The sequence below is a fragment of the Oncorhynchus clarkii genome, chromosome 24 (genome assembly GCF_045791955.1).
Source record: "Oncorhynchus clarkii lewisi isolate Uvic-CL-2024 chromosome 24, UVic_Ocla_1.0, whole genome shotgun sequence".
NCBI classification, from domain to species: Eukaryota; Metazoa; Chordata; class Actinopteri; order Salmoniformes; family Salmonidae; genus Oncorhynchus; species Oncorhynchus clarkii.
In genome coordinates, this window is record NC_092170.1 from 906,285 (window position 1) to 934,003 (window position 27,719).

General features: G+C 41.2%; 2 protein-coding genes across 2 annotated transcripts; both read right to left on the bottom strand.

Moving 5' to 3' along the window:
- Positions 1–587: 587 nt before the first annotated feature.
- LOC139382215 (glucose 1,6-bisphosphate synthase-like) lies at positions 588–16,070 on the bottom strand. The gene is made up of 6 exons (XM_071126094.1): positions 16,056–16,070; positions 15,750–15,917; positions 9,433–9,516; positions 9,077–9,174; positions 1,651–1,825; positions 588–650 (listed from the first exon to the last, which is right to left on the bottom strand). Exons 1-6 carry the CDS (start codon positions 16,068–16,070, stop codon positions 588–590), a joined length of 603 nt encoding a protein of 200 aa, XP_070982195.1.
- On the bottom strand, positions 11,755–18,699 carry LOC139383192 (octanoyl-[acyl-carrier-protein]:protein N-octanoyltransferase LIPT2, mitochondrial-like). The gene is made up of 3 exons (XM_071127632.1): positions 17,927–18,699; positions 17,573–17,818; positions 11,755–15,917 (listed from the first exon to the last, which is right to left on the bottom strand). The coding sequence occupies exons 1-2, from the start codon at positions 18,369–18,371 to the stop codon at positions 17,583–17,585; spliced, it is 681 nt and encodes a 226-aa protein (XP_070983733.1). The 5' UTR covers positions 18,372–18,699; the 3' UTR covers positions 11,755–15,917; positions 17,573–17,582.
- Between the last annotated feature and the right edge of the window lie 9,020 nt (positions 18,700–27,719).

Here is a 27,719-nt window from a genome sequence, read left to right on the forward strand (position 1 = left end):
ATTGTACTATGGGGTTGTCTGATTTTTCTGTTTGTTTCTAATTTTGTTGGCAGAAGCTCTATATATCTGTCTTCCCTCACACTCCTAGCTTCTCAAGTGGCTTGAGCTATGTCAGCTTACTCACCATTGCAAGATGAAGTAGCCTAGTCTACTACTGCCCCCTTGAGAAAATTCGGACGAATTACTAAACAGACATGATCCGCTGAGTCATTATACAATGTGAGACTTATTTGATAGAAGTACCGAAAGTAACAATTCTACTACCGAACCATTTTTCATGTTCTAGTATCAAAAAAGTACCAGAAGTCTTGGTATACCGTGTAACATTAAGTTAAATAGTCAGGTATGGTATCACAGTTGTGAGTGCTATGGAACAATGTGTACCTACTCCCTAGTTATTCCTCTGTACTTGTCTAACTACCATGTAGATACAGGGATTTTAGGCCACTTAATGTAAAGTGACACCAAATAAACAGTAAACCAGAACATGAGGTATAGGAGGAACCTGGAATGACACCTACGTTTCAAAGATGTTTTCCAGCTGCTGATGGAGGGTCAGATTCTTGTTGTAGAGATGAGAGGCCATCTCAGCCACAACCACAGCTGCATTCACTCATCCTTATCTTGGACCATGCTGCCACACAGGAACCCTGAAACACACCAGGGAATATTTATCAAATATTAGTCCAATGGTCACTGCAACTCTCCCTCCTGCCTGTACCCCAGGTAAACTGTGTAATGATCAACCCATTTGGTACAACTGCAAATTTAAACAATTTCACATATTCTCAATTAAATTAAACTGTTTTCTGTAACATATGCAAATAGGTTGATCCAAAGGAGGATCAACTCAAAATAATTTGATAAAACCTTGTTCAGGATTGATCATTAATTGTTTGCATTAGTGCATACCACAACTTTGACTTTATATTACGCTTCAAACTGCTTTCACCATAAAGGACAAATCTAATGTTGTAAGAACAAAGACTACTCAAAATTCAAAGATCACTTCATTTCCAATTTTTGCCAACTCGTGTATTTTGTTTCCGATCCATTTGAAACCAGGCAATGGTTCCTGAAACAGAGTGAACAGGGGTGCATTCATTAGTGCACACAGTGTTTATTAGACAAATTCAGGTGGTCTGTTCCCATTTCAATCCATCGCATATTCTCCATTATATTGACCAGATGCTCAAGTGGTCGCTCTAACAATGAAAATGTTTTTTTTTTAAATGCAGTTAGCAGTCTGGAGGCAAGATCAGGTGGGACCATTCAAGTCAAAAAGAGGGCAGATACGTGTGAACAACAGGCACAACGCCGATATAAAGTGCTTTTTCTCAAAGTTGACGTGTCCTTACTTATATCAGTACACTTAACCTAAGCATTACGAAACTTATATTCGATCAAATAAGTCTCAAGTAGCAAATAAGCCATTACATTTTTTGTTATCCAAATTTAAACTCCTCGCTTGGTGACCGAAGTAAGACAAAAAAAACGGCACCTGCTGGAGGAGACTTTGAGACCAGTTATCCCTCTCGCTTCGTCTCTTTCTCTCTGCTTCCATTTGGTTCCTAGTGAATACAGCTAAGGGTGTATATTGCTTGACCTTCAACCATTCTTCATTTACCTGGAGGAGGTACACTTACGTACTTCAAAATGGAAGCCCTCTATCCATGTAAAGGCCTTGAGGATCTTGGAGGAAACGGTGGTGGCCAGCATGTACATCCTCTCCATAGCAGCCGGGTCTGAGTGAGTCTCCTTCCAATTGAACAGCATCCACCAGCCCAGCAGAGCTGCAAGCTCATTACCAGTGAAGACTTCCCACCTTGACAGAACAGGATGACAAAGCCAAGGTCAAGAGTAGCTAACAATCGATCTGTATATTCCTAGACGTCATCTACGTCAGGCCCCAGCTACATCATCAGAGCGTGCAACAGAACATTGTACTGTCTACACAGTACACTTGTTTATATTTTTTTTAAATCATGAAATCGATTTTAAATCACACAAGTTTTGTTGCTAAGGATTCCACGACGCGGTTAGCCTTTATGGCTGGGACTGCAAGTTTGTGTTCCTTTTTTGTTGCGTGGATTCCGCGAGTGCTAGCTGGCTGTACTACAGACACCTGTCATCGTCATGGGAAAGACTCATTGTTATCTTTTTACTGGTTGCAGAAAAAAGGAGATCTGAGGGAAATCGACGAGTACCAACAGCTTTACGCTATGGAGGAACAACATACTCCATCATGGAAAGATCCGACTACCTCACAACTTTAACCTGACAAAAAAAAAAAGAGATGAATCTACATACACGGACGATTTACTTACCATTGAAGTAGAGGCTAGTGCTCTGGCTGGAATCCGTGCAACACTGGAAAAGTTGTGTGAGGAGGTAGCAGGGCTGAGGGAGAGTTTTTAGAGTTCAGCCAGAGTGAATCTCACACTCCAAAGAGAAAACAAGACACAGCCAAGGTAAAATTCCACGATTCCAACATGGATTGTCTACTCAGGGAAAACAGGGTGATGAAAGAGTCGCTACTAGACATACAAAGTCGTAGCACGCGTGAAAATCTTTTTTTTTCTGGGATTCCTGGGGACGCATCCAATAATCCAGAGGGCACGATCAGAGCATTCATGCAATCCGCCTTAACTTCCTATAGAGACTGTAAACAAGGTGGCTTTCCACCGAGTACACAGACTTGGAGCGACAAGACCAAGGGTCCCCGACCAATCATCGCAAAATTTGAACACTACCAACAAAAGGAGCTGATCAAAAGCAGGGGAAGGGAGCTTAAAGGGACCAAATTCAGTCTCCATTACCAATTTCTAAGGGAGATAAATGAACGTCGTAAGAGGCTATATCCGGTACAAAGACAACGAAGGGTAAGCATGCCTTTATCATTGTGGACAAACTCTTTATAGATGGACAGCTATTCCGAGACAGCTCCATAACACCATGGCTGTACTGAATTCTACAGGGACTTCGGGTTACGAAAAAAAATAAGGTATGGGAACTGTAAAAATATCTGAACATTATGAAGTGGATATGAACACACACGTACTTAATTACATGCTTGCTTACACATACTGACTTATACATACACCTGATCTCGCTTTCTTCTCTCTCTCTTTCCTCTCTCTATTGTCGAACTGTTCAAATCTAATCAACGTTTGTTTGTCACGTGCGCCAAATACAACTGGTGTAGACCTTACCGTGAAATGCTTACTTACAGGCTCTAACCCAATAGTGCTGTTTTATAATTTAATGTGTTTATTGTTTGGCTATCTTCATGTATTTGTCTACAAGTTTATATATGTTTACAACAAGCAAGGGGACAATATCAGAATAGGGGCTTCGGGGAATAAAACATATTGTACTGAATACATTTGTACTGTAGTGAAGCCGTCTCTAGAATAATGCAAGGTCTCTTTCATGATCATGTGAAAAGTCAATTGCTATGGAAATGCTGGGTTGTGTTTTTCAATTATGTTAAAAGTAAGTATGATGCAACTGTGAAGGTGATACGATATGGATTACAATTATCATCATGAATATTAAGGCAATACGCTCTGCATGTTACACACAGACACTCAACCATGCAAATTGGCAGTTATTATTTATTTGGACATCACACATTATAGTCCTACTCTTATACAGACATCGTACACACTCACTATATCACATCCAAAATCATACACATCAACCTACTCAGATTTACTACACACATATCTTGTCTCAATTTTCTAACATCTGTGGCATTGGCTCACAGGCAAACAGGCCAGGGAATAAAGCAAATATTGCTAGAACCTATTTTTTGAAATCTAAATATCAGACATTTGAAAGCTCTAATTTTGACCGTCATATCTCTGATGGCAGTAACACTACAAGCTCTTATGGTCAATTTAGACTGAATAGTATCTAGCTATAATAACGGGTGAAATAAGTACAGCAGATTATAAAAAAATATCAGTCTTTACATGGCTAAAATAAAAGGAATATAACACTGTTTACAGGAAACTCACTCTACATTCTTAGATTAAGTTGCGTGGAAAAGGGAATGGGGTGGTGAAATAATTTTCTGTCATGGACAAAGGGTGTGATGATATTAATTAACAAAAATGTTGATCTGAATGTGCAAATAGTCAGGAATGATTCACAAAGAAGGTGGATCGTTTTGAATATGAAAGTGGACGAAAAAGATTTGGCTCATTAATCTATATGATCCATACTACTTCAAAAATATTTATACCAATTTATTGAACTTACAGGCAACAAATGATCTAATCATTATGGTAGGAGACTATAACACAGTGTTAAGTACCTCATACCTCGGAAAGGTAATCACTCTACAAACTATCATCACCGTGCCCTTAAGGAAATCACAAATATTATGGACACATTAGAAATAGTGGATATTTGGAGACTAAAAAACCCTGACTTGGTGAGATATACATGGAGGAGACTTAATCAAGCTAGTCGTCTTGACTACTTTGTCTCTTTCATCAAAGGTTTAAAAAGTTTTAATAGGAGACAGAATGTGATCGGAGCATCATCTAATTGGCATATTCACATAACTCATTTTCCACGTGGACAGGGATAATGGAAATTTTATCAAAGTTTACTGGAGGACAACTTAGTTTAAAATATGACAAAATAATTTATAACTGAATTTTTCCAGTAAAATATAGGTTCAGCAAATCCCCTTATTGTTTGGGATACCTTTAAATGTACATTCAGGGTTCATTCAATTCAATATTCATCAATAATTAAAAAGCCATTTCTGGCAAAAGAGACAAGACTGACAAGGGAAATCCATGAACTAATAGTACAGGTAGATAGCAATAAAAACAATACTACAGAGATACAAAATAAGGTAGAGGAAAGACAAAAAGAACTAGAGGAACTTATTCAAGAATTATCTAATGTAATCTATTACAAAAAATAAAGCAAACTGGATGGAATATGGAGAAAAATGCACACATTTCTTCCTGAATCTTAAAAACAGGAACGCTAACAATTATTTGTAGAAACTCGTTACTGAAGACGGAGTCATCAATGATTCTCCGAATGTTATTTTAAAAGAGGAAGCTAATTATTTGTTCTCTTTTCTGTCTCATCCTCTCCCACTGAATGAAGAATATGGTAAGGAATTCTTTCCAAATAATATAAAAAATGGAAAGGCCAAACTACAGAGGAAGAACTTTGAGGCCATTAAATCCTTTCAGTCTGGAAAAACCCCAGGGCTTGATGGCATACCGGTAGAGGTATATCAAGTATTTTTTGATAAAACAATCTAACAATGGAGCTTTTAGTATAACTACTCCTATAGAAATGGTAGTCTGTCAGGTGCTGAGCAGGAAGGTCTGATTTCGCTATTATTAAAACAAGACGGCAAATATAAATACCCAGTCTATCTAAAAAAACTGGAGGCCCCTTACACTTCAATGTTGTGATGCAAAAATACTAGCGAAATGCATAGCACTTAGAATTAAAAGGGTTTTTACCAGGTATTGTTCATCCTGATCAGACGTTTTTTTTTTTTTTTTTTTTTTTTTTTTTTACATGGATGATACATTGGAGATAATATACAACTACTAGAAATAATAGAACATCATGAAACATAAGAAGCCAGGAATGGTATTTATAGCGGGTTTTGAAAAGGCATTTGATAAAGCTGCCTACTCCTGATTCGTTTTTCAAATCATATGAGCAAAAAAATTTCACTTTATCTGGGACGCTAAACCAGACAAAATAAAACGTGCCTATCTATATAATGAATATGAATTGGGTGGGTTGAGATGATTAAATATAAAAGCACTAAACCTCTTTAAAAGGTTCACTCATTGAAAAGTTTTATTTGAACCATAAATGGTTCTCAAGTAGATTACTAAGAAAAGCTCATCCATTGTTTAAAAATGACCTTTTTGCCTTTGTGCAGATTAATTGAAAATTAGACTTTTTTCAAACAAGCATTGCAGAGCTGGCTACAATTTCAATTTCATCCCCCTGAAAAGATAGAGCAAATATTTTGGCTGAACTCAAATGTGTTGTTTGATAAAATACCTGTATTTATGGAAAATATGTTTGAAAAGGGTATTTTGTTCTTAACTCTACCATTCCAATTTACAATATAATTTATGTCCAGAATTGTACGGGAAGGTCTGCTCAATCCAAGAGTACAACCAATTGATTACAGCATTACCCCAAAAATGGAGGAGGCAGGTGACAGCGGGATGAGGTAGGGAACTGAACTGTCTGCCCTATTTTAAAGGATCAAAACTGGAGGAGGAATAAAATTAGCATAAATTGGAAAGTATACCCGTTTCATTTGAGGACCAGGATGTTGACAACTGTGCCATACAGATTGCAAAATAGTTGAAGAGATTTTGGATGTACCGATTCCATGGTACAGGGTGTTTGAGTTGATGTATAAAACAACGCAAGATTCAAGACTTCGTGATTTTCAGCTAAAATATAGAATTCTTGCCACCAATGTTTGAATATTTGGGGCATAAAATCATCGAAGCTCTGCAGATTTTGTTGTGAGGATACAGAATCAATAGACCATTTATTTTGGTATTGCCCTCAGGTAGCCTGTTTCTGGTCTCAGGTTAAGGAATGGCTGAAAATGCATATCATTGATCTAAAATTGACCCTAGAAATAGAGAAAATAGAGAAGTGTGAGTGGAGTTGCTGTGTGGGAGATAGAATGATGGTCAAAGATAAAAGTACAAATAAAACATAATAAAAATAAAATTTGAATGACACTAAGTGGCAGTGTTTTTACAACTAATGCCGGTTTGCCTGAGGCTGATGCCGTGCAGGTGTTTGTACACATGCATATACACACACTCTCGTTCAAATAAACACATGCATGTACACACACATACAGTGCCTTGCGAAAGTATTCGGCCCCTTTGAACTTTGCGACCTTTTGCCACATTTCAGGCTTCAAACAAAGATATAAAACTGTATGTTTTTGTGAAGAATCAACAACAAGTGGGACACAATCATGAAGTGGAACGACATTTATTGGATATTTCAAACTTTTTTAACAAATCAAAAACTGAAAAATTGGGCGTGCAAAATTATTCAGCCCCTTTACTTTCAGTGCAGCAAACTCTCTCCAGAAGTTCAATGAGGATCTCTGAATGATCCAATGTTGACCTAAATGACTAATGATGATAAATACAATCCACCTGTGTGTAATCAAGTCTCCGTATAAATGCACCTGCACTGTGATAGTCTCAGAGGTCCGTTAAAAGCGCAGAGAGCATCATGAAGAACAAGGAACACACCAGGCAGGTCCGAGATACTGTTGTGAAGAAGTTTAAAGCCGGATTTGGATACAAAAATATTTCCCAAGCTTTAAACATCCCAAGGAGCACTGTGCAAGCGATAATATTGAAATGGAAGGAGTATCAGACCACTGCAAATCTACCAAGACCTGGCCGTCCCTCTAAACTTTCAGCTCATACATGGAGAAGACTGATCAGAGATGCAGCCAAGAGGCCCATGATCACTCTGGATGAACTGCAGAGATCTACAGCTGAGGTGGGAGACTCTGTCCATAGGACAACAATCAGTCGTATATTGCACAAATCTGGCCTTTATGGAAGAGTGGCAAGAAGAAAGCCATTTCTTAAAGATATCCATAAAAAGTGTCGTTTAAAGTTTGCCACAAGCCACCTGGGAGACACACCAAACATGTGGAAGAAGGTGCTCTGGTCAGATGAAACCAAAATTGAACTTTTTGGCAACAAAGCAAAACGTTATGTTTGGCGTAAAAGCAACACACCATCCCCACTGTCAAACATGGTGGTGGCAGCATCATGGTTTGGGCCTGCTTTTCTTCAGCAGGGACAGGGAAGATGGTTAAAATTGATGGGAAGATGGATGGAGCCAAATACAGGACCATTCTGGAAGAACACCTGATGGAGTCTGCAAAAGACCTGAGACTGGGACAGAGATTTGTCTTCCAACAAGACAATGATCCAAAACATAAAGCAAAATCTACAATGGAATGGTTCAAAAATAAACATATCCAGGTGTTAGAATGGCCAAGTCAAAGTCCAGACCTGAATCCAATCGAGAATCTGTGGAAAGGACTGAAAACTGCTGTTCACAAATGTTCTCCATCCAACCTCACTGAGCTCGAGCTGTTTTGCAAGGAGGAATGGGAAAAAATGTCAGTCTCTCGATGTGCAAAACTGATAGAGACATACCCCAAGCGACTTACAGCTGTAATCGCAGCAAAAGGTGGCGCTACAAAATATTAACTTAAGGGGGCTGAATAATTTTGCACGCCCAATTTTTCAGTTTTTGATTTGTTAAAAAAGTTTGAAATATCCAATAAATGTCGTTCCACTTCATGATTGTGTCCCACTTGTTGTTGATGCTTCACAAAAAAATACAGTTTTATATCTTTATGTTTGAAGCCTGAAATGTGGCAAAAGGTCGCAAAGTTCAAGGGGGCCGAATACTTTCGCAAGGCACTGTACATACATGTAATAGTGCCAGACATGCACACAAAGATATTCAGTTGGATTGCTGTTATGATTTTAGTTGTCCTTGATGTCCTTTGTTTTAAATGTATTATTTTGTTTGATTATTTTCTTGCATTGTTGTTTGCTGTTTTCTTCTATCTTTTCTTTTTTTCTCTTTAGTTCATTCTCTTGGTTGTTGGTTCTTGGGGGTGGGGAATGGAATTCATTGTATTTTTTATTCTTGAGGGGGACTGTGTGAGGGGTCTCGAATGGTTGAAGGACAGCTATTGGGCAACTGTGGGGGGGGGGGGGATCTTGGAGGGTTTGGGTTCATGTTTTTTGGCCTGATGGTAGATCGGTCAACGTGCCATTGAGCAGGGCATTGACCCTGGATGCTTCTGTGTGTCGCTCTGAATTGGAATCTGTTGGATGATTTAGTTGTTGAGCGGCTTCACTGCAAGTATATTGTATGTTTCGAATTATCAATAAATAAAAAATACAATTTTAAAAATGTATCTGCGCATTTCAGTAATAGCAGTTTTATAATTATATTCTAAGCAAGTAGGCTACATTTGTATCAGGTATACTACCTGTCAGATTGCTCTGCAAAACCCAAACGATCTGCATCAGGATCAGTTGCCATGACAATCTTGGCACTCTCTCTCTTAGCAAGGCGAAGGGAGAGCTCCTGCAACACCAAAATATCCAAACAACAATCATGGAGGCCACTTTATATTCACGGGAGTGGGATGCACACCAATTTGTAGAAAAAAAGATTTTATGCTTCCATAGTAACATTTCCTCACCAAAACATTCTCTAAATAGCATACTGTCTCCTACAAAATGCAGTGTTAAAAGCTTTTAGTACAACAATAAATCTAGATGCTGTATGCTCCATGCCTTGACTCAAGTGACCCTGGTAAAATGAAAAGCAGAAGTCTGATACCTTGCATCCGTTGTCCTCTTTAGGGTTGTGAGAGGCAGTGACCATCTCATCCGCTGCAACACCCAGCCTCTTCACAGCATATGGCTAGGACAAATCACAAAACAGTAAGGACTTGGGAACTGAATTCGTGTAATTCTAAGCCTAATCTGAAAGCTCTAAAGACTATGACTTTACCAGCTGTATAGCCATACAAGTACGTCCAGAGATTTTCTGACGACACAATCTGGCCATTAAAAAAAACTGTGGGGACATATGTGGAGAAGAGAAACGCAGGAATATCTTTACAAAGCATCACAGCTGCAGTCAACCGGGAAAGTCCTTTTTACTTTAACCGCCACCCCCAAGAAACAGATACAGACCAGAGCCCTATACTATGTACAGTACGTGGCTTGAGGCGTTAGCGAGGTAACTTTGGTCAACTGAGTTCAACTCGGTATAAACGGTACCACGAAAGTGGCTTTAAAAAAAAAAAGAAATTACCTTTTAGCCAGGTCAATTTCTATGGCAATGAATCCTTCAGAACGAACCTGCTCCCGTGCAGGCTAACTGATGGCCAACTCCATCCCTCTCCCAAAGATTGCATCATCGCCTTCAATATTTAATCAAATGTTGTGTGTTAAAAAGAAAACATGTTAAAATACCTATCACATTACACATTTATGTACGACAGAATGCATTTGAAACGTCAGGCACAATAAAATGTGTTCCTTAATCAAATGATTGTATCGATAGTGGGGAAAAAGTACTCATGCATTGATAAGCACACCAAAGATGGCATTATGATAAGTAATAAAATAAAGACGGCACTTCAACATGCCTATTTCACAGCATAGCCTGCTGAATTTGCAAGATAACTGATTTTGGCACAAATGAAAAATGTGGCACTGACTCGCCCATGGATTGATGTTTCAGCATTGTTCCAATGAAAAGTTTGGTGTTCCACTAGCCACATGCATGCAGTTACAAGCCTGCTAGAGTTAGCGGCAGGTGGACGAGCAATATCTAGCGTTGTAGTAAGGATGAAGTCTGAAGCTGGAATTTGAAGCTAACGGAAAATCCCGAGTAGATCTAGCGTCACATTGTAGTATATCCTTCACAGGGAATGGTCGGGAATAATATTTTTCAGAGAATTTACACATTTTCAATCCAGATATAAAAAAAAAATTGTGAGGGGGGGTTTACCATTCAAACAGGACATGGAATTTAAAGGGGAGGGGGGGTTGTTGAGTACTGTACTAGCATTGTGGTCACTGATCTAATGTGTGTGAAAAAAGCCAGAGTTAAAGTTACTTTAGGCCACTCATTCTAGAGCAGTCATAATTTTGTAAAGCGGCTGTACTATTGTTCCATTTCCTTCATAATGCAAATGGGCATTGAAACATGTTAGCCTATTATATTGTTCCTACCTCTCTAACCTCTAGGCTGCCTGCTGCTCCAAACTCAAATTTCTTGTATTCTAAATCTCTAGCATTTGGTTCCCTGCTTGTCAACTGGGAAACAGCCTATACACGTCCTAAAAAAATAAATGTCCTGTTTTTATTTTGGCTCTCGAAATGTGTGTAGTTAAAAGTACGCCAAGAATCTAATCAATGTCCTCACTCAGCCCATTTGTATTCACAACTATTTTGCCATCACACAACTTCAGGCAGGAATGTGACCTCTATACACTTTATCACAGAGTAAGCCAAAGCCACTATCAGCAATACGTGAGGAGTTATTTATTAGATAACTTAAAGGCCCACTGATATTTACAGCCAATTTTTTTTTTGATTTAATTTATATGAATCAGACTTTCTAATATTTAGCCAGTTATACGTGTTTGCAAGTTGTGGTATGATCTGCGGAGGAGAAAGAAGAAAAAGGTAAAGTACCGTTCACTGTAGCAACCAATGGCTTCCTTCGCTCGCGTGTCATATCCAACCACTATGCCACGTTTACCAAAGTCTGGGAAAGACCTGGCCAGGTATTTGTACATACCCTGCAGTGAGGAGGAATGGAATGATGAGGCCATGTCTATAGCTTTTTTTAAATTATGTTTTCCCATTAACCTTCATGTTTTCACTTTGTATAGGAGGTAAGGAAAACTGGTAGGTGGGTGGGTTGTTAAACTGTGGGTGCTCTTCCCCTTGAGACAGTTTGTCACAATACCAGAAGTTTTCCTTCGATACCAGGTTTTGTATCACTGTACTCAATACCATCACGAGTCGATACCAAAACGATATTAGCCAAAGTCAGACTTTTTATATAGTGCACGGTTTTAATTTAAGTTATCCTGTTAGGTTCTTATTGTTCAGAGTAAATAAGCCAGGCTCTAGAGAAGCTTTAACCAAGTTTAATTCTGCCCACAGGGTCTGTACAGCTGTAATTCAGACAACCCAACATTTCTCCCATCACAGATATCACACTTAAGACACTCCTCTCCAATCCGTACATCTTATGGTTCTACAGGAAAAGAGTAACAGGATACTAAACCCTTTTATTACTCCCTTCAGGGGATGTGACCTCACCTCCTGACCTCAACCCCTCCTTCGCCTAGTCCACAGATGTCCATCTGTCTCCCTATAGCAATCCTTTGAGCTCCTCCCGTCCACCCAGCACATTCCACAGCCACTCTGTCAATCTACAGATCTCACTCCGTAATATACTATGCATCTGAACTATCATGTCTTTAATATCTCAATGTTCAAAATGTCAAATCCGACAACCCAGACAAACTCAGCTACTGCTCTGTTCAAACGTTGGTTATCATTTCATACTATTTATTTAATTCAATTTGTACGTACATTTTTCAGACACAGCCATGTATGCATTAATCAATCAATTTTACAATCAATTTGACTTTGTTTTTACCAATCGAACTACATTACAAAAGAGTAATATTTTATCTTAATTTAAATCTCTATTGATAAACTGGGTAAATCAAGATGTGGCTTAGGCCTATTCACAATACTGGTGAATGCATATTCAATAGCAGCGTGTGTGCATACATTGAGTTCTTGAGCTTGTTTAGGCTAATTTCATGGGGCTACAGATAGGGTTGCAAAATTCCTGGAACTTTTAATAAATTCCCTTTTAATAAATTCGCCTAAATCCCGGTTGGAGGATTCCCAGAACCAGGAGGGAATAAGCAAAAAATCCACATACCTCCAACCAGGATTTCTGGAAAACCGAGGAATTTATTGAAAGTTCCAGGAATTTTGCAAACCTAGTTTTGCAAAATAGCTATCTGTTTCCCTTCCATTTAGGCCTTATTTTATTGTACTGATCAACAACATTTGCATAGAACCAGTAATGACGTCATTCAGAAAGCAAGAGGGGTGCGACCCTTTTCACACACACAGACATTCAGTTCGCTCAGGCAATAGATTGGCTGATGGAGCGACGAGACGAGACCCATTAAGTTAATTAAATGTTTTTAGTGGCAATCAGCCTATTTTGCGTTACGGCATATAATCACAAACAAAGTACTAGTGAATCGACGTTAGCTGCAGCTGTAAACTAGCAAGGGAAGTTAGCCTACAAAGCTGGAAGCTACCAGAAATGTATTGCATTGTAAAGTGGTCTAGCCTGTATGATCCGTTATTGATGTCACCTGTTAAATCCACTTCAGTCAGTGTAGATGAAGGGGAGGAGACAGGTTAAAGAAGAATTGTTAAGCCATGAGACAATGATTGTGCATGTGTGCCATTAAGAGGGTGAATGGGCAAGACATATTTACAGTTGAAGTCAGATGTTTACATACACTTAGGTTGGAGTCATTAAAACGTGTTTTTCAACCACTCCACAAACTTCTTGTTAACAAACTATAGCTTTGGCAAGTTGGTTAGGACATCTACTTTGTGCATGACACAAGTAATTTTTTCAACAATTGTTTACAGACAGATTATTTCACTGTATCACAATTCCAGTGGGTCAGAAGTTTACATTCAGTCAACTTAGTGTGCCTTTAAACAGCTTGGAAAATTCCAGAAAATTATGTCATGGCTTTAGAAGCTTCTGGTAGGCTAATTGACATCATTTGAGTCAATTGGAGGTGTACCTATGGATGTAGTTCAAGGCCTACCTTCAAACTCAGTGCCTCTTTGCTTGACATCATGGGAAAATCTAAAGAAATCAGCCAAGACCCCAGAAAACAATTGTAGACCTCCACAAGTCTGGTTCATCCTTGGGCGCAATTTCCAAACACCTGAAGGTACCACGTTCATCTGTACAAACAATAGTACACAAGTATAAACACCGTGGGACCACGCAGCTGTCATACTGCTCAGGAAAGAGACGCGTTCTGTCTCCTAGAGATGAACGTACTTTGGTGTGAAAAGTGCAAATCAATCCCAGAACAACAGCAAAGGACCTTGTGAATATGCTGGAGGAAACAGGTACAAAAGTATCTATATCTACAGTAAAACAAGCCCTACATCGACATAACCTGAAAGGCCACTCAACAAGGAAGAAGCCGCTGCTCCAAAACCGCCATAAAAAGCCAGACTACGGTTTGCAACTGCACATGGGGACAAAGATTGTACTTTTTGGAGAAATGTCCGCTGGTCTGATGAAACAAAAATAGAACTGTTTGGCCATTATAAAGGGGAAAAAAGGGGAGGCTTGCAAGCTGGAGAACACCATTCCAACAGTGAAGTACGGGGGTAGCAGCATCATGTTGTGGGGGTGCCCTGCTGCAGGAAGGACTGATGCACTACACAAAATAGATGGCATCATGAGGCAGGAAAATTATGTGGATATATTGAAGCAACATCTCAAGACATCAGTCAGGAAGTTAAAGCTTGGTCGCAAATGGGTCTTCCAAATGGACAATGACCCCAAGCATACTTCCAAAGTTGTGGCAAAATGGCTTAAGGACAACAAAGTCAAGGAATTGGAGTGGCCATCACAAAGCCCTGACCTCAATCCTATAGAATATTTGTGGGCAGAACTGAAAAAGCGCTACAAACCTGACTCAGTTACACCAGCTCTGTCAGGAGGAATGGGCCAAAATTCACCCACCTTATTGTGGGAAGCTTGTGGAAGGCTACCTGAAACATTTGTCCCAAGTTAAACAATTTAAAGGCAATGCTACCAAATACTAATTGAGTGCATGTAAACTTCTGACCCACTGGGAATGTGATGAAAGAAATAAAACCTGAAAGAAATCTCTCTCTCTATTCTGACATTTCATATTCTTAAAATAAAGTGGTGATTCTAACCGACCTAAGACAGGGAATATTCACTAGGATTAAATGTCAGAAAATGTGAAACTGAGTTTAAATGTATTTGGCTAAGGTGTATGTAAATTTCATACTTCAACTGTAAACACCTTTAAACGGGGTATGGTAGTAGGTGACAGGCACACCGATTTGTGTCAAGAACTGCAACACTGCTGGCTTTTTCACACTCAAGTCTCTCGTAGGTATCAAGAATGATCCACCACCCAAAGGACATCCAGCCAACTTGACAACTGTAGGAAGCACTGGCGTCAACATGGGCCAACATCCACGTGGAACGCTTTCAACACCTTGTAGAGTCCATGCCCCAAGAAATTAAGGCTGTTCTGAGGGCAAAAGGGGATGCAACTCAATATTAACAGTGTTCCTAATGTTTTGTACGCTCAAAACATATACACACTGAGTATACCAAACAGTAGGAACACCTTGTTAATTTTGAGTTGCAACACCCGTCAGACAACGACCCTAAGCACACAGCCAAGACAACGCAGGAGTGGCTTCGGGACAAGTCTCTGAATGTCCTTGGGTGGCCAACTAGAGCCTAGACTTTAACATCTCTGGAGAGACGTGAAAATAGCTGTGCACCGACGCTCCCCATCCAACCAGACAGAGCTTGGGAGGATCTGCAGAGAATGAGAGAAACTCCCCAAATACAGGTGTGCCAAGCTTGTAGCGTCATACCCAAGAAGATTTGAGGCTGTAATCATTGCCAAAGGCGCTTCAACAAAGTACTGAGTACAGGGTCTGAACACTTATTAAAAATGTGATATTTCATTTTTATACTTTTGCTAAAATTGCATTTTTTTCCTTTTCATTACAGGGTATTGTGTAGATTGAGGGGACAAAAGCAATTTAATCAATGTTAGAATAAGGCTGTAAACTAACAAAATGTTGAAAAAGTCAAGGGGTCTGAAAACTTTCCGAATGCACTGTATAAACCCAAGGTTGATGATTTACTGCCACCGAGGACCTCAGCTCTTCCAATTTTGTTGTTGTTGATCTGTAACCAGGAAGTCGCTCCGCTGTACACAATGTCATATAGCTGAGTGAGTCTATACCTTTAACATAACTTGCTCAGAGAAGGAAACTATTATTAACCTGTGTGGACTGGATGATTGTCATATCCTTAATGAAGGCAAAGCCTACGCCCATGGCTGCCCTCAGCCCTGCCGTCCCAAATGCCATCCTGCAGCACAGCCTAAGCCTCAGCTCCTCCACTTGCCTATCCTGCAATAGGGCCTCTATCCGAGCTCTGGTCCATCGATTCTGAATGGGGAAAAAACATCACAAATTAGCTACACATTCAGCACTCTCTTAATGACATCGTTAACGTCATGTCAACACAGTTACACACAACTTAATTTAAGACTAACTTGCTTGCTGATTGAGTCAAATATACAATACCCACTGCTTCAGCATTATGGTTGAGCTACACTGGAACTGAATAAAAATATAATCTTGTTTGATAAATAAGCATTTGTTGATACAAAATATTCTATTAAATCTAGACATACAGTACCAGTCATAAGTTTGGAAACACCTCCTCCTTCCATTTTTTTCTCTTTATTTTACTATTTTCTATATTGTAGAATAATAGTGAAGACATCCAAACTATCAAATAACACACATGGAATCATGTCGTAACCAAACTTTTGACTGGTGCTGTAGATCTGGGCTCTCACAGTTCCATGCTGCATCTGACAGTCCGAGTCAAGTTAAGGGGTCAGACAGATCCATTGCTTTTACACCCTTTCTCAACTAGGGCAGCAGTGCAAGTGTTTGGGGTGGAGTAGAGGCTGCATGAGCCAGGCTCTGTACTTTTTCGTTAGTAATATAAAAAAAAAATAGGTACAAATAGTAAAATAGTAAAAATAGGTACAATTGTAGCCTGGGTACCAGACTTGTTTGTGCTAATATTCCACCCCTTATCATATGCCAAACTGTTTGGCATAATGACAAGGAGTGGAATGTTAGCAAACAGATCCTGCCCTCATTTACTTTTTAAAAACTTTTTTTTACATTTTAGTAATTTATGCAGAGCAATATGGGTTTGGCATATGTTCTTAACAAGTCAGCTTGGGATTCGAACCAGCCACCTTAAGGTTACTGCTCTAACGCTCTTAACCGCTAGGCTACCTGCCACGAATATGCAAGAAACACACACTGCAGGGATTTCAGAAGATCTCCGAGCAAAAGAACATAAGGATTTTGCACCTGACAACTCAAGTCAGTGCACTTTCCATAAAAAGTGTTAGCTATGATAATGACACTGACCGGTGACTCACTGACCTTTGTGCAGCAAAACATCAAGCTAGCTAGCTACGTAGATAACGTTAACCAACGTTAGTTTACAAAACTAGCAGGCTAACAATAGGCCAGGCAGGGCAGAACGTCCCTAGTATCGGTCTTGACGTCTGTTTGCTTTGGCTATCGAAACAGATAGAGCTAGCTACATATCTAAAATATAATCATCAGCCAAGATAAGAAATGTATTATCTAACCAACCGTTAGGACGCTACCTAGCTTGACTCGCTAGAGTGATGGTGTTGTTGATGACCCCATGCCATCTTATCTGCAGTGGTCATCTGGCTGTGGTAATCACCCTTGGAAAAACAGTAAACTAGGTAGTTATAATTAGTTACCTAGCGTAGCAACATAATGGCCCACTTGTCCTATCTTGGCACTCAAGTTGTCTTTATTAATGTTAAACTAGTTAGTTCGCTACCTTACTTAGCCCTTGTTTAGTAGACTGGGGTTCGGTTACCACAGCCACAAATTCAACATTGGCTATATCGTAAAAATTAGTGAAATCAAAATGAGCTACGCCCTCATAGCACAATATGGGAAACAGTTTCTTAGCTGACAGGTGAGACAGAGAAAACAACATTTTATGATTGTGAAAATATACATGTTAAATTTACCAAGCAGTGTTTATTCATTATTATAATATTCTCCATTATGCAGTGTGCAGTCAAACTGATCACGGAAAGTTTCCAGCAGTAGTGGGATGGATTCTTCAATAGAGACATCTCTTCCCAGTTCTTGACTAAGGGATGTGACACCTTTCCCTACAATCCCACAAGGCACAATGTTTTCAAACCAGCCCATATCTGTGTTGCAGTTCAGTGCCAAGCCATGAGATGTTATGTATCTCCCACAATGGATTCCTGAAAGAGGAAACATTTTTACTATAATATCAATAATGACATATTGTAGCTTTGTTGTTGTAAACATTGCAAAAATTGGGTCATCTTTAATTTAGAAGGTTAACCTACCTATGGCACATATCTTGTTGGATCCAACCCAGACCCCAGTGTTTGGGGAGGTGGATGCTTTTATCCCATACTTTCTGCAAAGGTTGATGACAGTCCCCTCCAGCTCACACACGTACCATCGCACGCTTTTCTTGAAGCAGCCCAAGTTGAGTATTGGGTAGCACACCAACTGCCCTGGACCATGGAAAGTTATGAGTCCGCCACGGTTGCTACGAAAGAATTCAGCACCAAGGAGTTTGAGTCTTTGCTCCTCTTCGAATGGGTATAGCGCCTGTCTGATTCCTATGGTGTAGACTGGTGGGTGTTCACATAGTAGCAGAGCATTGTGCAATTTGTCTTTAGAATCCAGATGTCTCCTAACATAGAGTTGCTGTACCTGTAATGCACGCCCATAGGAAATACGACCCAACTGGATCACTTCAACTGCTGCTTTTGAAGGGTACATTTTCGATGATAATTGAGTGTAAACTCCTCATTCGAGGTTTTCAGAAGACAGACAATGCCAAGTTTCTATTGTGAAGGACATAACGTACAGAGTAACATTGACCATGCAGCTCGCCACTCACAACGAACGTTGCATCCTTTGACTGTGTCTGATAATGCCTGGTTCCATGATGCAGATTATCCAGTGTCGAGAACTTGTAGATGGGGGCAGAGACGTTGAACGTCGCTGGTCGACTATTGTTAAATTTACATCATTTGCAGTCTGTTTGAAATGACTGAACAATGGCGACATAATCAAGTGTGCATACTTGACATCCATGCCATGGGCGCAGCCATATTAGATTCGTTATTTATTCTTTAATAGTGGTTCAACCAGCTGAGTGGTGCGTTATCGCCACCAACTGGAAGGGGTTGTAACCGCAAGGCTTTCTGATATGAGGCACAGAGTGTTACGTTACCGCCCTCTAGCGTTTTAGTGTTCGAACAACATCAGAGACAAAATATGTATGTGGCCCCCTCTGAATACTTTGAAAATGCATAATTCTTTGCTCCTTTCCCTAAGGTAAAATCTGGTAGGCTTATAGTGGATTTGTGAAAGTTAATGCAACCCCTTGCTTTCACCCATCTGTCCTGTTAGATCCAGGATATGGAGACAATGATACATTGATTTCATCAGTACCTGAACCAGGACTGAGTGTTGGGGGTAGAGGTGGTATCTACTGTACGTTCTTGTCAATTTCCCTCCTTCTACATTGACCTGAAAAAACAGGACTGGTAAAAGCATATGCCAGGTAGGATAGGGGCCCACACCACATTGCTTTCACCTATCCAATATTTTTTAAATCAGTGCAGATGAAAGGAATGGAATGAGGGAGTAAATTTAGATGATTGTCATGCATCCCTGATTGGTTCCTTGAGTGTTTAAATTAAGTGGGGAAGCATAAGTCTTACATCGGGCAGAATCAATTTTTTCTTTCACTAGTAGCTCTAACATTATTCAGACAAGAGCAAGAAGGGCTGATCTAAGAGTAGGCTAATGTAATTACACATGATTTGATTAAATTCCAATGTGTACTTCCCACTGGTCCCCATGTTCCAGGTCAGTTTTTCCCCCTCCTTATTTGAAGCACAAGCTCTGACTCATGACTACTAGTCTTATTAGGTTAACTGGGACTGATTGCAAAGAGTAGACAAATCCTGAGAGAAACTGTCACATTGCAACTCTTCTAAAGAACAGTCAACATCAGCAAATCATCATGAAATATCACTGCACGATGCTCTTGGTGCTCCTCGCTTTCTTGGCCATCGCATGTAAGTCTTAAACTACCCTCTTGTGAAACAGACAAGGTCAGAATTACTAACATTATTATTGACTCATCTAGCTGTTTGAGTGATATTTTGCTATTTAGTTTTACCACAGACCATAATTTGCAAGTCTTTAAACTGTTACAATACTGTAAAATTGCTGCTCAGCAGATGCATTTTCTCTGGTGATAAATGCGTAATTGCTATAAACATCTAAGAAACTATTTATAATACTGTACCTGTATTTTGTGAACGTGTGAAAGGTAATTTAAATCAAATGAAGATACTTAAAATGATACAAAGGCAAATAAAACATCCTGTTTTTTAAATGACAGGTGATGTAAATGAAGCAGCTGCATTTCCAATTCCATGGGGATGCTCAAACTACAGCGGGGTCTGCCGTGCTGTCTGTCTGTCAGCAGAACTACCATTTGGACCTTTTGGATGTGCTAAAGGATTTGTGTATGTTTATTGTTACCTTGATTAATGTGATGCATAGGCTCTGTTTGAGAGTTACGTTGTGTACTTTTCAAAATGCTGTAATGTGTTGAATATTGATTTAGTGGCTGCCAATGTAAAGTACTACTATTAAAACATCTGTCTCTCTTTCAGATGCTGTGTCGCCCACGTCTTCTAAATCTCTTCAGTTTTTGTCCTGCGCCTAAACTTCCTGCTAAATCAATGCAACAGTTACTTTTCTATGCACTTTGGCATTTATCCTCTTGCAATTGAAGACAATGATTATAAGACATGCATTCACAGATACTCCCTTGGTCTGCATTGATGTTCCTCCAACTTTTCTTCAATACCAACTACTCTGACATGATTATCACACACATGTTTAGAAATTAAATGGTTTGATATTTTAAAACACTACTTCAGAATAAAATGAGAATGGAAAATATAACATTGCTGTTGAGTAATACTGGCTATGATGTAGTTGTGCAGTGTAGAGAGCAACTTGAGCTAAGCCTGAAGCTGAGGCAACAATGCAATCCGATCTCTAAAGCCTTGTTCACATTGGCAGTTTGAAGTGACTCAAATCCTATTTATTTGCATATCTGATTTGAATCTGTTTTTTTCCTGCAGTCTGAACAGCCAAAAAGCACATGGAATCAGACACCTTTGAAGGTGGTTTGAAGTCCGATACAAATCTGATTCCTGGCCATGTGACTTGTGTCTGAATGGTCAAATCTGATTTATTTGCCCTCAAGTGGTTTTTAGACTGTTATTCAGCGTATCTTGTTGTTGCTAGCTACGCTGTTGAAAGTTTGACAAGAACATGTGGTAGCTAACTAGCTTGTTAATTGTTTACAAACAAATGAATGAATGTGCTAGAAAGCTAAACAGCTGCCTAGCTAGCTAGTTGACCTCTGTGGCCAGGGCTCTAAACTTTTTCCACTCACCCTCCCGGTACTGTCCCGAAGTGTAATTTTAACGTTCCAAAACTGAACCATCCCAAAATTAAAATACTTTAAAAAAAAAAATTGATATGCCAACGTGGGTCTAGGTCATTCGCAGTGCTTTTAAAGTAAGTGGTGTATTTCTGAGACAGATACAGTCTCTATTGCATACACTTAATTTGTTAGTTTAAAAAAAAAAATAATCTTAATGAAAACAGACATTATTATTATTATTTTTTTTAATTTTACCCCTTTTTCTCCCCAATTTCGTGGTATCCAATTGTTGTAGTAGCTACTATCTTGTCTCATCGCTACAACTCCCGTACGGGCTCGGGAGAGACGAAGGTTGAAAGTCATGCGTCCTCCGATACACAACCCAACCAAGCCGCACTGCTTCTTAACACAGCGCACATCCAACCCGGAAGCCAGCCGCACCAATGCACCGGAGGAAACACTGTGCACCCGGCCACCTTGGTTAGCGTACACTGCGCCCAGCCCGCCACAGGAGTCGCTGGTGCGCGATGAGACAAGGACACCCCTACCGACCAAGCCCTCCCTAACCCGGGCGACGCTAGGCCAATTGTGCGCCCCACGGACCTCCCGGTCGCGGCCGGTTACGACAGAGCCTGGGCGCGAACCCAGGGACTCTGATGGCACAGCTGGCGCTGTGCCAGCTGCGCCACCACTGCGCCACCCGGGAGGCCCGAAAACAGACATTATTAATAATAATGTATTAATTTAACATGTTAACCCCATGTATACAATATATCTAAGAGAGAACAATGGTATTTCAAATTGGTTACTGAATAAACATTAGTTAGACATTTACAGTCCAGCACCAGCTGCCCCATGAAACATAACACAACAATATACAGTAAAGAACGTGTGTGTGTGTTCCCCAGCCTTCACCGTCTCTGCTTCACCCTCCCTCTTCAGTCACTGAAGAATGGTCGCCATGACCTTTTTGAGCGCCACAACTTGCTAACGGCCAAAGTTTCTCTTTTTGGAACATAAAAAAAAAAAATCTGCCAGCCAATCAGATTTACCTGCCAAAATATAATTTTTGCTGAAATTACACACACAAAACAGATGAGCATGCTCTGTAATGTTTCTAAAAACAATAAATATATTACTAGTAAGAAGTGATGTGGTATATTGTTTCATTTAATTTTGTGACCTGAGTCATTTAACCAAAATGTCACAGATTAGACATATTTTCACCTGCCCCTTTAAGGCCAAGAGGTTACCGTGGTCATGTTTATGCCTGTGCGATTGAGAGTAGGATCGTATCTGCGTTGCTTATCTTCCCTAACAGCATAGCTGGGGGAATGATCCCACCCCAAATGTTTTAAACCTATTTTTTTATAGCGCAGTGCAGCTGCCTTAGCTTCTCAAGTAATCAGGTGTGTAGTGCTGGGGGAGTGCAAGGGAGCAGTGATCCCTCACTTTTTTCAATTTGAGATTACAAGGGAAATTTACCGGTGCCCAGCTGGCAGTGATCATCCGAAAAGAACTCACCCTGGGAATCCATGAGGTCACGTACTGGTCGGATTCTACAAGAGCCTTAACCTGGCTCCAGTCAGACTCCTGCAGGTACAAAGTATTTGTAGGCACAAGAGTTGCAGAAATACCGGAGCTCACAGACCACAGGCCCAAAAATCCAGCTGACAATATCACATGCGGCAAGATGCCGTCTCAGCTTTCAGAACACAACCGTTGGAGTCCAGGTCCTCCATTCCTGTGCCAGGCCCAGTCATCTTGCCTGAGAAGGCCATACCAAGTACCTCCTGACGAAGCAGAGGATCTGCGGAAGCCTACGTTCTGTGGACTCCTGTCAGTGGACACAAAGTCGTCTCTCCCCGATGTTGCCCAGTTCAATACTTTCCATGAGCTGGTGTAATCCACAGTGCACTTACTACATGGGGCGGCCAGTCGTGCAGACAGACCTTCAGCCAAAAATGTCAAGCAAGCAGAACTCGGAAGTACTCAGACATGCTCAGTCAGAGCTTCCCAGATGACCTCTCCCTACTGGAGTCAGGCAAGACAATCCCTCCGAGCAGCCATCTGCTCCTTACTTTGCTACCTGCCAACTTTACGGTTTTTACATTTTAATTATGTTTATATTTTTAGTTTTTCCCCTCAATCGCCTTTTTTCATTCAACTTCCCCCCCCCCAGACGTTTTATCTGGATGTGGTTCGTCAGGACCTCCACCGACCGAAGCTAAGTAGTAACATTAACATGATGCCTTATAATTGCAGTCGCTGTACTCATAATGTACAGGAGAACAATCACCTTATAGTTGTGCTGCAAGCCCAGCTTCAGACGCAATCGTTAGGCAAGTGTAATTTAAGTGTAGGACAGGATGAAACAGCATCTGTGCTACCAGTAAGTACAGATAGTTGTATAAATCCCCTCGCACAGTCCCCGCAGCTGGATAACTTTCTCATGGCTTCTGGAAGGAAATGCTGTAGGAATGCTCAACCGGTGTCGCTCATTCAGCTGACAGAAACATTCAACCGGTTCGCCCCATTAAGCAGCGAGTCAGAGGCCGAGCCTTCTCTGGTCTCTACTCCTCCCATTAAGGGGCCTGAAACTCCGAAGCCTCCCATCATTAGCTCTGACAAATTGAAAACCCTAGTCATTGGCGACTCCATTACCCGCAGTATTAGACTTAAAACGAAACATCCAGCGATCATACACTGTTTACCAGGGGGCAGGGCTACCGGCGTTAAGGCTAATCTGAAGATGGTGCTGGCTAGTGTAGAGAGTATAGGAATATTGTTATCCACGTCGGCACCAACGATGCTAGGATGAAACAGTCAGAGGCCACCAAGCGCAACATAGCTTCAGCCTGTAAATCAGCTAGAAAGATGTGTCGGCATTGAGTAATTGTCTCTGGCCCCCTCCCAGTTAGGGGGAGTGATGAGCTCTACAGCAAAGTCTCACAACTCAATCGCTGGTCAAAAACTGCTTTCTGCCCTCCCAAAATATATAATTTGTAGAGAATTGGCCCTCTTTCTAGGACTCACCCACAAACAGGACCAAGCCTGGCCTGTTGAGGAGTGACGGACTCCATCCTAGCTGGAGGGGTGCTCTCATCCTATCTACCAACATAGACAGGGCTCTAACTTCCCTAGCTTCACAATGAGATAGGATGCAGGCCAGGCAGCAGGCTGTTAGCCAGTCTGCCACTAGCACAGTCAGTGTAGTGAGCTCAGCAATCCCCATTGAGATCATGTCTGTGCCTCGACCTAGGTTGGGCAAAACTAAACATGGCGGTGTTCGCCTTAGCAATATCACTGGAATGAAGACCTCATCCATTCCTGCCATTATTGAAAGAGATTGTGATACCTCACATCTCAAAATAGGGCTACTTAATGTTAGATCCCTCACTTCCAAGGCAGTTATAGTCAATGAACTAATCACTGATCATAATCTTGATGTGATTGGCCTGACTGAAACAAGGCTTAAGCCTGATGAATTTACTGTGTTAAATGAGGCCTCACCTCCTAGTTACACTAGTGACCATATCCCCCGCATCTATGTAGCCTACTCAATCACTTTGTATAGCTACTGTTTACAGGCCTCCTGGGCCATATACAGCATTCCTCACGGAGTTCCCTGAATTCCTATCGGACCTTTGTCATGATCGTCGTAAGAAGCGGACCAAAATGCAGCGTGGTATATGTTCATGATGATACTTTAATTAAAGAACGCACTGAACACTGAATACAAAACAATAAACGACCGTGACGCTATAATAAGAACTGTGCTGACAGAAGCAACTAACATAGACTATCACCCACCACGCACAATGACAAAACAGGCTACCTAAATATGGTTCCCAATCAGAGACAACGACTAACACCTGCCTCTGATTGAGAACCATATCAGGCCAAACACAGAAACAGACAAACTAGACATCCAACATAGAATGCCCACTCAGATCACACCCTGACCAAACAAAACATATAAACATACAAAGCAAACTATGGTCAGGGCGTGACAACCTTGTAGTCATGGCAGATAATATTAGATCATTTTTGGTGACTTTAATATTTTCACATGAAAAAGTTTACAGACCCACTCCAAAAGGCTTTCAGAGCCCTCGTCGACTCAGTGGGTTTTGTCCAACATGTCTCCGGACCTACTCACTACCACAGTCATTCTCTGGACCTAGTTTTGTTCCGTGGAATAAATGTTGTGGATGTTAATGTTTTTCCTCATAATCCTGGACTATCGGACCACCATTTTATTACGTTTACAATCACAACAAATAATCTTATCAGACCCCAACTAAGGATTATCAAAAGTCGTGCTATAAATTCTCGGCCAACCCAAAGATTCCTAGATGCCCCTCCAGACTCCCTCCGCCTACCCAAGGACATCAGAGTACAAAAATCAGTTCACCACCTAACTGAGGAACTCAATTTAACCTTACCCAATATCCTAGTTGCAGTCACACCCCTAAAAACATTTGTCATAAGAAACTAGCTCCCTGGTATAAAACAAAATACCCGAGCTTTGAAGCAAGCTTCCAGAAAATTGGAACGGAAATGGCGCCACACCAAACTGGAAGTCTTCCGACTAGCTTGGAAAGCCAGTACTGTGCAGTATCGAAGAGCCCTCACTGCTGCTTGATCATCCTATTTTTCCAACTTAATTGAGGAAAATAAGAACAATCCCAAATGTATTTTTGATACTGTCGCAAAGCTAACTAAAAAGCAGCATTCCCCAAGAGAGGATGGCTTTCACTTCAGCAGTGATAAATTCATGAACTTCTTTGAGGAAAATATCATGATTATTAGAAAGCAAATTACGGACTCCTCTTTAAATCTGCGTATTCCTCCAAAGCTCAGTTGTCCTAAGTCTGCACAACTCTGCCAGGACCTAGGACCAAGGGAGACACTCACGTATTTTAGTACTACATCTTTTGACACAATGATGAAAATAATAATGGTCTCTAAACCTTCAAGCTGCATACTGGACCCTATTCCAACTAAACTACTGAAAGAGCTGCTTCCTGTGCTAGGCCCTCCTATGTTGAACATAATAAACGGCTGGAACCGCCCTTGCTGTCTCTGCCTGGCCGGTTCCCCTCTCTCCACTGGGATTCTCTGCCTAACCCTATAACAGGGGCTGAGTCACTGGCTTACTGGTGCTCTTCCATGCCGTCCCTAGGAGGGTTGCGTCACTTGAGTGGGTTGAGTCACTAAGGTGATCTTTATGTCCGGGTTGGCACCCCCCCTTGGGTTGTCCAGTGGCGGAGATCTTTGTGGGCTATACTCGGCCTTGTCTCAGGATGGTAAGTTGGTGTTTGAAGATATCCCTCTAGTGGTGTGGGGGGCTGTGATTTGGCAAAGTGGGTGGGGTTATATCCTGCCTGTTTGGCCCTGTCCGGGGGTATCGTCAGATGGGCCTACAGTGTCTCCCAACTCCTCCTGTCTCAGCCTCCAGTATTTATGCTGCAGTAGTTTATGTGTTGGGGGCTAGGGTCAGTCTGTTACATCTGGAGTATTTCTCCTGTCTTATCCGGTGACCCGTGTGAATTTAAGTATGCTATCTAATTCTTTCTTTCTCAGAGGACTTGAGCCCTATGCCCCAGGACCACCTGGCCTGATGACTCCTTGCTGTCCCCAGTCCACCTGGCCATGCTGCTGCTCCAGTTTCAACTGCTCTGCCTGCGGCTATGGAACCCTGACCTGTTCACCGGACATGCTACCTGTCCCAGACCTGCTGTTTTCAACTCTCTAGAGACAGTAGGAGCGGTAGAGATACTCTGAATGATCGGCTATGAAAAGCCAACTGACATTTACTCCTGAGGTGCTGACCTATTGCACCCTCGACAACCACCGTGATTATTATTATTTGACCCTGCTGGTCATCTATGAACATTTGAACATCTTGGCCATGTTCTGTTATAATCTCCATCCGGCACAGCCAGAAGAGGACATAGCCTGGTTCCTCTCTAGGTTTCTTCCTAGGTTCTGTCCTTTCTAGAGACTTTTTCCGAGCCACGGTGCTTCTAGTATTGCCCCGGAGTATGATAACAACACCAGACTGATTCGTGTTGGAGGTCGGCTTTGGAGGTGTGACCAGCTGGGCCCTGACAATCTTCACCCAGTGGTTCTGGACCCAGGTCATCCGCTCAACAGGTTGCTGATCAAGAAATATGATGAGCAGCTGAGGCACCCTGGCCCAGAGAGGGTGTTTGAGGAGTTAAGTCGAATGTTCTGGTTTTCTGAGAGGGAGGGCAGCCATTCACCGTTTTCAGCTTGGCTGGACCGAATGCAGGAAGTGGTCAGCCAGATGTGCCTAGGATGACTGACCTGCCTACAGCCCGACTGCAGCTCCACAAGCCCACATTTTATTCTACAGGCGTGGACTGCTTTGGAAGTAATGAAAAGAGATTGGGTATCATCTTTAAGTGCATGACCACCCGGGCTGTACATGTGGATCTACTGACAAACATGGATTCCGATTCGTTGCTAATGGCATTGAGACGCTTCATCGCTTGAAGAGGAAAACCCTTTGAGATCCTGTCTGATCAAGGACCATATCTCAAGGGAGGGGAGAGAGCTACAAGGGGCCTTCATGACTCTCCACCCACAGCTTCAGGAGCAGTTAGCCAGTCAGAAGA